This window comes from Hyla sarda, chromosome 2, assembly GCF_029499605.1.
Source record: "Hyla sarda isolate aHylSar1 chromosome 2, aHylSar1.hap1, whole genome shotgun sequence".
Lineage (NCBI taxonomy): Eukaryota > Metazoa > Chordata > Amphibia > Anura > Hylidae > Hyla > Hyla sarda.
The window spans coordinates 245,065,842-245,079,570 of NC_079190.1; the positions used below are offsets into that span (position 1 = coordinate 245,065,842).

General features: G+C 43.8%; 1 protein-coding gene across 6 annotated transcripts in view; it reads left to right on the forward strand.

Moving 5' to 3' along the window:
- The first annotated feature begins 291 nt into the window (after window positions 1–291).
- The window catches only part of BEND2 (BEN domain containing 2), a 64,793-nt gene continuing 51,355 nt past the window's right edge, over window positions 292–13,729 (forward strand). Inside the window, exons 1-3 of one of the 6 annotated variants that reach the window (XM_056556822.1) lie at window positions 292–404; window positions 4,787–4,937; window positions 10,888–10,959. In XM_056556822.1, coding sequence (XP_056412797.1) covers window positions 4,848–4,937; window positions 10,888–10,959 — 162 coding nt within the window. In that variant the 5' untranslated portion in view covers window positions 292–404; window positions 4,787–4,847. Of the gene's footprint in view, window positions 530–4,786; window positions 4,938–10,887; window positions 10,960–13,729 lie in introns of those variants that run through there. The other 5 variants (XM_056556827.1, XM_056556824.1, XM_056556825.1 and 2 more) reach the window with 5 other exon arrangements.

The following is a 13,729-nucleotide window of genomic DNA, read 5'->3' on the forward strand; positions in this document are numbered from 1 at the left end:
GACATTACACACACACCTCTGCCCTGTGACATTACACACACACCTCTGCCCTGTGACATTACACACACACACACCTCTGCCCTGTGACATTACACACAGCTCAGCCTGTGCACATTACACACACCTCTGCCCTGTGACATTACACACACCTCTGCCCTGTGACATTACACACACACACACACACACACCTCTGCCCTGTGACATTACACACAGTTTTGCACACACACACAGCTCCCCACAGGAAACTCCTGCAGCAAGCTGACTCCTCCCTACCCTATGCACGTGATTGATCACATGGTCATGACATCATCAAAGGTCCTTCAGCAAACTACGTTCTTGTTTCTCCCGTCGTCTACTGGAGCCCGGATACGTGCACGGGAGGACGTTGCTTGTCCTGTACGCCGGTTGGTTCTGCTCTCTTGTGATTGATGTCGGGTGTGGTAAGGTGACCCCTCCCCCGCCCTGTGTGGGGTGTATAGTATGGGGGGAGCGTGGGCCCATAGTCTCTGCTATAAGGAGATTATTCTGGGTGAGACTTTACTAATACCAGCTCTCTCCCCGCTCCATGGTACCGGGAATGGCAGCAGCGTGCCTTCAGCTGTTGGCAGGATGAGTGGAGACCACTTACCTGTAGCTGCGGGGCATCAGACTGTGTTTTCTATACTTGTATGTGCAGTGAGGTGCTGCTGGGCATCCCCTGGGGTATACATGTCCTTGTCATGACATAGTGCCCAGGAGTGTGCCATTGTTTAGGGGCTCAATGCCGGTGGGAAGATATGTGGCATGGGTGCAGCTATAGGGGCACTCCTACTCCACATCTCCCCTAACACCAGGTGTATCCTGTATGTCTGGAGCAGTGGTTCCCAACCAGGGGGCCTCCAGCTGTTGCAAAACTACAACTCCCAGCATGCCCTGGTTGGGAAACACTGGTCTGGAGTGACCCCTGCCACATCCCAACAATGGCCCTGAATTATCTATCTGCCACAACTGACCAAAACAACCAATCACAGCTCAGCTTTCATATCTTACTGAACTAAGTACTAGTACCCCTTTAAGGACTCGGGGTTTTTCCATTTTTGCACTTTTGTGTTTGCCTCCTCACCTTCTAGAAATCGTAACGCCTTCAGTTTTCCACCAACAGACCTAATATGAGGGCTTTTTTTTATGCGCTACCAATTTTACTTTGTAATGACATCACTCATTCAGTCATTTCACCACAAAATCTACGGCAAAACAAGTAAAAATTATTTGTGGGACAAATTTTTATTTATTTTTTTTAAACGCCATTTTGTTATTTTAAGTGATGCACTTTTTGGTAAAAATTACACCTTACCTTTATTCTGTAGGTCCATACGATTAAAATTATACCCAACTTATATGCAGTCATGGCCGTAAATGTTGGCACCCCTGAAATGTTTTCTAGAAAATGAAGTATTTCTCACAGAAAAGGATTGCAGTAACACACGTTTTGCTATGCACAAGTTTATTCCCTTTGTGTGTATTGGAACTAAACCAAAAAAGGAGGGGAAAAAAAGCAAATTGGACATAATGTCACACCAAACTCCAAAAATGGGCTGGAAAAATTGTCACCCTTTCAAAATTGTGGATAAATAAGATTGTTTCAAGCATGTGAGGCTCCTTTAAACTCACCTGGGGCAAGTGACAGGTGTGGGTAATATAAAAATCACACCTGAAAGCAGATACAAAGGAGAGAGGTTCACTTAGCCTTTGCATTGTGTGTCTGTGTGTGCCACACTAAGCATGGACAACAGAAAGAGGAGAAGAGAACTGTCTGAGGACTTGAGAACCAAAACTGTGGAAAAATAACAACAATCTCAAGGTTACAAGTCCATCTCCACATATCTAGATTTGCCTTTGTCCACAGTGCGCAACATTATCAAGAAGTTTGCAACCCATGGCACTGTAGCTAATCTCCCTGGGTGTGGACGGAAGAGGAAAATTTATGAAAGGTGTCAATGCATGATAGTCCGGATGGTGGATAAGCAGCCCCAAACAAGTTCCAAAGATATTCAAGCTGTCTTGCAGGCTCAGGGAGCATCAGTGTCAGCGCGAACTATCCGTGGACGTTTAAATTAAATACAACGCTATGGCAGGAGACCCAGGAGGACCCCAATGCTGACACAGAGACATAAAACAGCAAGACTACATTTGCCAAAATGAACTTGAGTAAGCCAAAATCCTTCTGGGAAAACGTCTTGTGGACAGATGAGACCAAGAGAGAGCTTTTTGGTAAAGCACATCATTCTACTGTTTACCGAAAATGGAATGAGGCCTACAAAGAAAAGAACACAGTACCTACAGTGAAATATGGTGGAGGTTCAATGATGTTTTGAGGTTGTTTTGCTGCCCCTGGCAGTGGGTGCCATGAAATCTGAGGATTACCAACAGATTTTGGGTCGCACTGTACAGTTCAGTGTCAGAAAGCTGGGTTTGTGTCTGAGATCTTGGGTCTTTCAGCAGGACAATGACCCCAAACATACATGAAAAAACACCCAGAAATGAATGGCAACAAAGTGCTGGAGAGTTCTGAAGTGGCCAGCAATGAGTCCAGATCTAAATCCAATTGAACATCTGTGCAGAGATCTTAAAATTGCTGCTGCTCCTTCCAATAAGAGAGACCTGGAGCAGTTTCAAAGGAAGAGTGGTCCAACATTTCGACTGAGAGGTGTAAGAAGCTTATTGATGGTTATAGGAAGCGACTGATTTCAGTAATTTTTTACTGGGTGTGCAACCAAATATTAAGTTAAGGGTGCCAATAATTTTGTCCAGACCATTTTTGGAGTTTTGTGTGATATTATGTCCAATTAGCTTTTTTTCCTCCTTTTTTGGTTTAGTTCCAATACACACAAAGGGAATAATCATCTGTATAGCAAAACATGTGTTACTGCAATCCTTTTCTGTGAGAAATACTTCATTTTCATGAAAAATTTCAGGGGTGCCAACATTTACGGCCGTGACTGTATTAACCTCTTAAGGACCCATGACATAAATGTACGTCCTGAGTCCGCTCCCGTTCTGTAACGCGGGGCCACGGCATCAAAGCGGGTCGAGCCCAGCCTCTAACAATGGCCGGGACCCATGGCTAATAGCACGTGGCACTGATCGCGGTGCTGTGTGCTATTAAGCCTTTAGACGTGGCATTCAAAGTTGAACACCGTGTCTAAAATGAAAGTAAATTGTTGCCGGTTAGCTCAGGGGGCTTTTCGGGATGTCCGCGGCTAAATCGCGGCATCCCGAACAGCTGTGGGACACGAGGAGGGTCTCCTACCTTGCCTCCTGGTTTCCGATCGCTGAATGACTGCTCAGTGCCTGAGTTCCAGGCATGAGCTGTCAAATGGCAGAATCATTGATCAATGGTTTTCTATGAAAAACCATTGATCAATGTAAAAGATCAGTGTGTTCAGTGTTATAGCCCCATATGGGAGCTATAGCATTGCAAAAAAAAGTAAATAAAGATCATTTAACCCCTTCCCTAATAAAAGTTTGAATCACCCCCCTTTTCCCATTTAAAAAAAAAGTGTAAATAAACATATGTGGTATCGCCGCGTGCGGAAATGTCCGAATTATAAAAATATATTGTTAATTAAACCTCACGGTCAATGGCGTACGCGCAAAAAATTAAAAAATCCAAAATAGTGAATTTTTGGTCACTTTTTATACAATTAAAAAATGAATAAAAAGGTTCAATAAATCCAATCAATACAAAAATGGTACCACTAAAAACTACAGATCACGGTGCAAAAATCGAGCCCTCATACCGCCCCATACGCAGTCAAATAAAGTTATAGGGGTCAGAAGATGACAATTTTAAACGTATAAATTTTCTTGCATGTAGTTATGATTTTTTCCAGAAGTACGAAAAAATCAAACATGCATAAGTAGGGTATCATTTTAACCGTATGGACCTACAGAATAAAAAGGTGTCATTTTTACCAAAAAATTTACTGTGTAGAAACGAAAGCCCCCAAAAGTTACAAAATGGCATTTTTTTTTTTAATTTTGTCTCACAATGATTTTTTTAATCTGTTTTGCCGTATATCTTTGGGTAAAATTAATGACGTCATTACAAAGTAGATTTGGTGGCGCAAAAAATAAGTCATCATATGGATTTTTATGTGCAAAATTGAAAGAGTTATGATTTTTTTAAAGGTAAGGAGGAAAAAACCGAAAGTGCAAAAACTGGAAAAACCCCGGGTCCTTAAGGGGTTAAAGGAGAAGTATCAAAGTGAAAAACGTATCCCCATCCACAGGGGGATAAGTTTTAGGTCGCGGGGGGTTCCAACCACTGGGAGGGACTCCCCACCCCAACCTCCGAGAACGGCACATCACGACCCCTCCATATATCTCTATGGGAGAGCTGTTCCTCGTACAGGAGATTGTGTGGGGGGGGATCCCAGCGGTTGGACATCCCCGCAATCTAAAACCATATCCCCTGTCCTTGCGGATAGGGAATACGTTTTTCACTATGACATCTCCTTTAAAAATATCTTCAAACCCTCCAGCCCTGGCTGCTGTGCCTTGTGGACTACTATAAAGAGTGGTCACTGTGGCAGAAAGCCAATTTAACACCCAAAGGAATGTAAAGCTCAAACAACTAATAAAATGTATAGCCTAAAAAAAATATATATATATAATATAGTATAAGTAACATTTCAGTAGTATTTGAACAGAATGCAATTGGATACTGCTGGACTGGTAAAATCATGCTTGCCTTCTAGAACTTATTACAGGTTATTCAATTTTTATTTTTTGGCTTCTATTTTAGAGGATGCAAATCTGTTTGCACTGACTAGTTCTGGGTTCACACGTATACTCTACACTTAACCATGCAGACCGATGTCAATACTACTGAGGAGATGGAATTTCGCATTCCGCACAAACGTCAGAGAGTTGGCAACCCGATGTCAGACACTACAGTATGTATATTGGTCATTACAGATAAAGTAGTCAATGTTACTATCGGTGTTTACCCAAATGTTGCAAGTGTAATAACATTTTGAACAATTCCTAATTCCAGGCTACACGTCATATTCTGAAATGTATCTAGATGGATCCATTATCTTACCCCTTTTTGATGCCATTTGCTCCCAAATGTATGGTTTATTGGGGTATAAGTAGTACAAGGTTCAATGGTGCCTGACACTGCACCTATATGTTTCTAGGATGACCCTACCACAGTCAGGGTTGTATCTACAGAGAACATATTACCTCCTGCTCTTGTTGCTTCCCTTATTGTTGATGTGCTGTAGTAAATCTGCTTTCCCTGTGTTTGGGTGCTGGCACTCAATGCCCAAAGGCACCGAAAGTACAGACTCAGACGGTTAGATGTGCTTTTTAACTAATGATGCTTCCATTGTATGTGCCTAAAAACCTTGCAAGGTACAGACTACGGCTGGGCGGTGTGGCCAAATATGTGTATCACGGTATTTTTGTAACTTATGGCGGTTCCATGGTACATAACGGTATTCCCCCCCCCCCTCCCCAAATTATTAGCACAAGCGCTGCCCTCCATGTCCTCCTGTTTGTTGTGGCCGCCGGCGCTGACACTCTATACTGTATCCTTATGCCCGGGCTGCGAAAGGTAAACAAAAATGAACTTTAATGCATGTTACTATGTTGGCCTTACGCTCTTCCTGGGGACTTGAACGTCGGACAGCCGTCAGCCTATCGCCGGCCGCAGCGATGTTCCGCCTGGGCCGGTGATAGGCTTCTTATATGACAGTGGGCTCAACCTATCTCCGGTCGAGGCGGAACATCGCTGCGGCCGATGATAGGCTGACGGCTATCCGACGTTCCATTCACTAGGAAACTGGTCCGGACAGACTGGGAAGCTGAGTTATAGTTTATTTTGTTTACCTTTTGCAGCCCGGGCATAGGGATACAGTATAGAGCAGTGGTCTTCAACCTGCGAACCTCCAGATGTTGCAAAACTACAACTCCCAGCATGGTCCGGGAATGCTGGGAGTTGTAGTTTTGCAACATCTGGAGGTTGAATACCACTGGTATAGAGTGTCAGCGCCGGCGGCCGCAACAAACGAGGACGGCAGCGCTTGCGGGTGACAAATGTGAGTAGTTCACCGATGTTCGGACAGCGCAGCGCTGGGCTGATAATTCATTCATTCCCGACGGGGAGGGGCCAAACCGGTATTGCGGTATGCGTTAAAATTCATATTGTGCAGCACAAAAATGTTGGTATTCACTATGAAGCGGTATACTGCCCAGCCCTAGTACAGACATGGAAAAAATTGTTACGTTAAAGACAATGGGGGGGGGAAAAACACAATGGGGGAGATTTATCAAAACCTGCCCAGAGGAAAAATTGCTGAGTTGCCCATAGCAACCAATCAGATCGCTTCTTTCATACTTCAGAGGCCTTCTTGACAGTGAAAGAAGCGATCTGATTGGTTGCTACTGGCAACTTTGCAATTTTTCCTCTGGGCAGGTTTTGATAAATCTCCCTCAATGCTCCCTGAAATAACTTGAAACTGTGGTAAGTAATAATGAATAAAACATATTTTGTTGCACATCCTTTTGAGGCAGTCACTACAATCCAACGATTTCTGTAACTCTCAGAGACTTCTGCACATGTCTCCATGTATCTTGGCCCCCTCCTCATAAGATACATAAGATACTGCTCCAGCTGTCTCAGGCGTGAATGTCTTCTCCAGACTGCATGTTTCAGCTTCTTCCACAGATGTTCAATAGGAGGCCACATAGAATAGTCCAGTATTTTGCTCTAAGCTATTTTCGGGTGTTTCTCAGCTGTGTGTTTTGTGTCATTATCCTGTTGGCGGACCCATGACCTGCGACCAATGGTGCATTCACACCACGTTTTTGCAATACAGTTCCCGTATCAGGTTTTTGATGAAAAACGGATTTCTCAAAACCTGACTAAACTGTATCAAAACGTGTGTACAAATTTCAACCCGTATACAGTTAAAAACCGTATACGGTTTGAAAAATGATGTCTGGTTGCATCCGTTTTTTAAGAAAAAAACATATACGTTTTTAACGTTTTACTCCATTTTGAATAAAGTTTCTCTTGTTTGATTGAAATTCCAAGAAAAAAAACTGTGTAAAGTCAAAAAACATATTGTGAAAACCGGATGGAACCATTTGCACATACAGATCTGCACGGTTCCCATTGACTCCCATGTAAAAAAAAAAAAAGTATACGGTTTTAATACAGTTTTTCACAGGGACCAAAAACTGTGGTAGGCTACGGTTTTGGGTACAGGAAAAAAAACTGACAGAACCGTACAGGATGCAAAACGGACGCAACCTGATGCATCTTTTGGCATACGGTTGGCATACGGTTTTCAATGGAGAGTCAATGCATATGGTTTTCAATACGGTTCCATATGGTTTTCACACTGAAAACGTATACGGGAACTGTATTGCAAAAATGTGGTGTGAATGCAGCCTATGACCAAGCTTTCTGACACTGTGCAGCATATGTTGCTCCAGAATGCCTCAATAGTGTTGAGATTTCATTGTACCCTGTACAGATTTAACACACCCTGTTGCCAGCTCCATGGGGGAGATTTATCAAAACCTGTCTAGAGGAAAAGTTGCTTAATTGCCCATAGCAACCAATCAGATCTCTTCTTTCATTTCTCAGAGGCCTTTTCACAAATGAAAGAAGCGATCTGATTGGTTGCTATGGGCAACTCAGCAACTTTTCCTCTGGATGGGTTTTGATAAATTTCCCCCATGGAGCTGATGTTACTTGCCACAAAGCTCTAGTTTTGTCTTATCTGTCTCCCTGAAGCTTTGTGGCATGTCAATATGCTTTTTGGCAAATTCCAGTCCTGCTTTTTTATGATTCGCTTTCAACAGTGGTGTCCTCCTCAGCCCCCTTCCATTAAGTCCACTTTGACTCAAAATGCAATGCATGGTGTGATCTGACACTGATATACCATGACCTTGATGTCTTTTGACGTTGTTCTGGACTCTTTGGTTACCATTTTTATTAGGGATCGACCGATTATCGGTATGGCCGATATTATGGGCCGATAATCACAATTTTGGGCATTATCGGTATCGGCAATTACCTTGCCGATAAGCCGATAATGCCCCGCCTCCCGCACCGCCCGCACCGCGACCGCCCCCCCCCCCCCCCGACCCGCCGCAATGCCCCCCCCCCTGACCCACCGCGATCGCCCCCCCGACCCGCCGCACCGCGGCGCACCCCCCACCGTAGTGCTGATCGGTATACCGGTATGGATTTTTGCCCATACCGCTATACCGGTCGGGCCCCTCCCCCACCCTCTGAGTCAATAAAAAAAATTAAACGTACCCGTAATGGGGGTGGTCGGGGCCATCCATCGTTCCTGTAGTGTCTGGGGGCGTTCCGGGTGAAGGGTGAACCGGTCCGGGCTGTCCTTCTCCGGGGGTCATCTTCTCCACTCCGAGCAGGCTCCGGCCTAGTAGCTGCATAGTCGCCGCTACGCCGTGACGTCAGGTGCGTCGCTGCGCACGGGCGTCACTGCGCAGCGGCGTCTATGCAGCATACTAGGCCGGAGCCTGGCCGGAGTGGAGAAGAGGACCCCCGGAGAAGGACAGCCCGGACCGGTTCACCCTTCACCTGGAACGCCCCCGGACACTACAGGAAGGATGGATGGCCCGGACCACCCTCACAGGTAGGGGGAGAGAAGCGGGTGGCGGCAGCGGCCTATGGCACCGCAAAAGCCACTGCAGTGCATTGATTTAAAGCGCCCGCTTTAAATCAATGATCTGCAGCGGTGTCGCGGGGGGATAAATAGCCGATAACTTATACCGGAATATCGGTATAAGTTATCGGCTATCGGCCCTAACCTCCACCGATTATCTGTATCGGCCCTAAAAAACCGATATCGGTCGATCCCTAATTTTTATATTCGGCCTCCCCTTATCAATTTCCTCTTATAGCAATGTCTAGGGATGTTGGCTACAGTCTCGTGGAATAAACCTCATAATATGTACAACTAGAGTCACAGGAACATCAAGCTGCTTGGAGATGGTCTTATAGCCTTTACCTTTAAATGGGTATTCCGGTGGAAAACCATTTTTTTTCACATCAACTGGCCCCAGAAAGTTTAACAGATTTGTAACTTCTATTAAAAAATCTTAATCCTTCCAGTACTTATCATTTGCTGTACACTACAAAGGAAGTTGAGTAGTTTTTTACAGTCTGACCACAGTGCTCTCTGCTGACACACCTGTCCATGTCAGGAACTGTCCAGAGCAGGAGAGGTTTGCTATTGGGATTTGCCCCTACTCTGGACAGTTCCTGACACAGACAGAGGTGTCATCAGAGAGCACTGTGGTCAGACAGAAATTAACTCAACTTCCTTTGTAGTATACAGCAGCTAATAAATACTGGAAGGATTAAGAATTTATAATAGAAGTCATTTACAAATCTGTGTAACTTTCTGGAGCCAGTTGATGTAAAAAAAAAAAAAAAAATAGTTTTTTACCGGAGTACCCCTTTAACATGCTTGTCTATGATTTAGACATCTATCATGCCCCCTCCCGTAGGCTTGCATTGAGGGGCGGAGCGTGACATCACACGGGGGCGGAGGCGTGACGTCCTCCAGCTGCGGGACTCCCGCGATCAGGCATCTTATCCCCTATCCTTTGGATAGGGGATAAGATGTGTAAGCACCGGAGTACCCCTTTAAATGTGGTACACACCATAATACCAAACAGCACTGTGAGTACTTTGAAGGCACTTGGTGACGCTAACTGCAGGGCAAACTTTAACATGTTCCTATTGTCAGATTATTTCCTTTTCTAGGAGTACCATCCTTTTTGTCCAGTTTCATTATTTATTTTTTCAAAATGATTCTGTTAAAAGAAAACTGTCAGTCTGTTCACCCACACCAAACCCAATACACTGGGTTATAGTGTGGGTGAACAGGAGACCAATGAGGAGTTAATGGGTTAAATACCTGCACTCCGGAGATCTGTCCTTCCAAAGATCTTCTTCCATCTTCCGTGAATTGCGCGCTGGAGGCAGGCCCGCCGGCTCAATTTGAATATTCATTGTCGCAGGTCATGTGAGCGCTCAGTCGGCACAGTGCTCACATGACCCATGTGGGTGAACAGATGACTGTTTTCCTTTAAACCACAATTCAGACTCATTGCCTGCTTTCCATCATTTAATTTTCAGTAAATTTTTATTCATTATTACTTTTGTCAATTTCAAGTTATTTCAGGGAGCTTTGTGGATTTTTCTGTCTTTAAGGGTGCATTCACATGAGCGTATTTTTTCAAACTTGCAGTGTGTTTCCCGCTGCAACTTTGAAAAGGTCAGGCTCTTCACAGGCTGTCCACAGCCTGTGGTAACGGAATCTCCACTGGGGTCTGCGGTGGAATTTATACCGCTGAAAGCCCACAACTTCCTAACTCGCAGTTGGAAACACACTGCGAGTTTGAAACAAAATATGCTCGTGTGAAGGAGCCCTAAGGAACGGGTACCAACAATTTTGTCCATGTCTGTATGTTAACTGCAAGTACATTTTTCCATTTCTTCATCATAGTATTCCGAAAGCCATAACTTTTTTTTTATTTTGTGTGCACTTGTTTTTTTGTCACCGTTTTGTATTAATATCATTTATTAAAAGCTTTTTTAAATAGTTCTTTTTTTCTTCAGGATAATGTGTATAATTGTTTAAAGGGCTATTCCAGTATAATATTTTTTTTGTATTTTGCTTAGGGTGGTAAAGAAAACAAGTGATTTTATTTTTTCTGTCTATCTGCCCGAATATATTTTTAGTTTAATAAATTGTTTTATAGTTTCTTATTTTTATAATTTTTTGCTTTTTAATACATTTATGTTTACAAATTTAAACAATGTGGCTTTACTTTTGTCTTTACATTTAGCTCGGTATGCAGAGTGAAGAATATGAAGAGGTTAACAACTCAGAATATGACTATGAGGCAGAATATGAAAATGTAAGTTATTTCGAGCCCCAGAAACCCCTTTAATCCATGCAGAGTTTTGAACCCACTTAGATAAAAAAAACATTTACACTAAGCTACTTAAGACTGTCTTAAAAGAGGAGTCTCATGCCTGAAATGACAGAAAAACGTATCCCCTATCAGATCGCGGGGGTCCAACTGCTGGGGCCTCCTGCAATCTCCTGTACGGAGCCCCGGCTCTTCCCCAGAGCGGTGCATCATGACCCTTGCCCGAATCGGGCCACCAAGCTTCCTCCATATATCTCTATGGGAGATCACGGGGGCCCAGCAATCTAAAACTTTTCCCATAACCTGCAGCTAGGGGATACATTTTTCTGTAATTTCAGGCATGAGACTTCTACTTTAAAGGGGTATTCCGGGCAAAAAACATCTTATCCCCTATCGAAAGGATAGGGAATAAGATGTCTGATCACGGGGGGCCCACCACTGGGACCCCCTGCAATCTCCCTGCAGCAGCCCGCATTCTATGCGTAGCTGCATCTGCAGTTTCTGAAACCGCCGAGCTTCCGAGACGGGGACGTGATGTCACGCCACGCCCCCTTCATTCATGAAATTCAGAAATGAATTTAGGGGGCGTGGCGTGACGTCACGTCCACCTCTCGGAATCCCGGCGGTTTCCGAAACTGCAGATGCAGCTACGCATAGAATGCGGGCTGCTGCAGGGAGATTGCAGGGGGTCCCAGTGGTGGGCCCCCCGCGATCAGACATCTTATACCCTATCCTTTCGATAGGGGATAAGATGTTTTTGCCCGGAATACCCCTTTAAGGAATTGGGCAGTGACTGTCGGGCCTTTTGTTTTTTCTTTGTTATTTATTTCCACGGGATTAAAAGTTTCCTTGGGAACATCAGGGTTGATTAAAGGGAATCTGTCGTTGCTTTCATGCTGAACAGTGAGTGATCTAGTGGTCCTTGGTGGCTTTTGCTTGCTGCACTGGCCTTGATTGTTAGATCTCCCTTTATAGACCTATCAGTGAAGGCTCGTGGAACAGGAAGAAGCCACTGGAAACAACTCGATTACTAGTGGTTTAGGCAGCATGAAAGGGATAAATAGACCCTCTCTTTGGGTGTATTTACACTTACAGTATCCAGCACATATTTGATGCACAGGATTTGAAGCTCCAGGTTTGATGCGGTGTTCAGTCAATTAGTTTTACATTGAAATCTGCAGCTTCAAATGTGTGCAGGATACTGTACATGTGAATAGATCCTTAAATTGGCACTGTCAGATTTAAAAACACTTTATATGTTGTACCTCTTGGCACAACAGAAACCTTTCCAATATACTTCATGAGAAAATGTGATTTCCTTTTTATAAATATCATGGCTTATAAAAAAAAAAAGCACCACTAGGGGTCCCCATACCATCCAGAATATAATAATGCTCGGCTGCAGCATCATCATTGTCCAAGCTGAAGGGGGTTATAGCAGTTATAGCCTGCAGTGAATGGATGAAGAGACCCAGCACAGCAGAAGAATGACACAAAATGACAAACCAAGTAAGGGAAATTTATCAAGATGTGTGCTGAAGAAAAATAGACCAGTCATCCATAGCATCCAATCAGATTGCTCCTTTTTTTTCATAGGCCTTTTTAAAAATGAAAGAAGGGATTTGAGTGGTTGCTATGGGCATCTGGTCAACTTTTCTTCTGAACAAGTTTTTATGAATCTTCTCCCTATATGTACAGAATTAGGTACTGGGTAACATATAACCTTTTTTGTGGGATATGTTAAGTAAGAGCTGCAGACATAGGCAGATAGGAAGATAAAACAAATTGTATCTGTCTCTTAGTCAATGGCTGTTTTAAAAGTTATAAAATTGCATCTTTCGTTCATGCTAAAGTGTCATAATGGCAATGCAATAATCACAAAAAAAACTAAAAAAAAAGCTGTTGTCCTTCCTATGATATTTAAAGCCTAGATGTCCTATCGCAGAAAAATATAATGCTATTGTTACTCACTAGGTCATGCAGGTTTTTTACGTGCCTTTTTTATGTCGGTGGCTCAGTGGTTAGCACTGTTGCCTTGCAACGCGGGGGCCCTGGGTTCAAATCCCACCAAGGACAACATCTGCAAAGAGTTTGCATGGGTTTCCTCCGGGTGCTCCGGTTTTGTCCTACGCTTCATAACATACTGATAGCCCCAATGGGGACAGGGACCAATTTGAGTGTACAGTGCTACAGAATCTGTGTGTGCTATATTATATGTGTGCTATATAGGTGTCTAGCTTCTGTATTTGGCTCACAAGTCATTCCAGTCTGCTGCTCATTCTGAAATCCACGATGCATGAAGGGTCGTGTCTGAGACCAGCACTGAGGCCGCCCCCTCACTCATAATGGCCCTGATTTACTAAGAGTGGAGTGGAGTTTTCTTAGTGGGTTTTAATTCCCTAATTTTTTCCATGATATTTACTAAGGTTTCCCTACATTTTGCACTTTTCCATACACTTTGCTTTTTTATTTTTACACATGCTCTGATCTGTCTGGTTTTCCTCCGCTCAAATCCCCCACATTTTCTGTGGAAACCTTAGTAAATATGTTGGGTTTTTGTGAAAATGTCAGGGACACGCCACGCCCCCTTTCTGGAGGTCACGCCCATTTTCCGTGTAGGTCACGCCCCTTTTTAGGGTTTTCCCAGTAAAATGAAGAGTTTGTCAGTGTTTTTTTTTTTTTCCAATTCTGGCACAGACAAAACATGTCAGGTTTACAATAGTAAATCAGGGCCAATGTGTTCTGGAACGCCCTC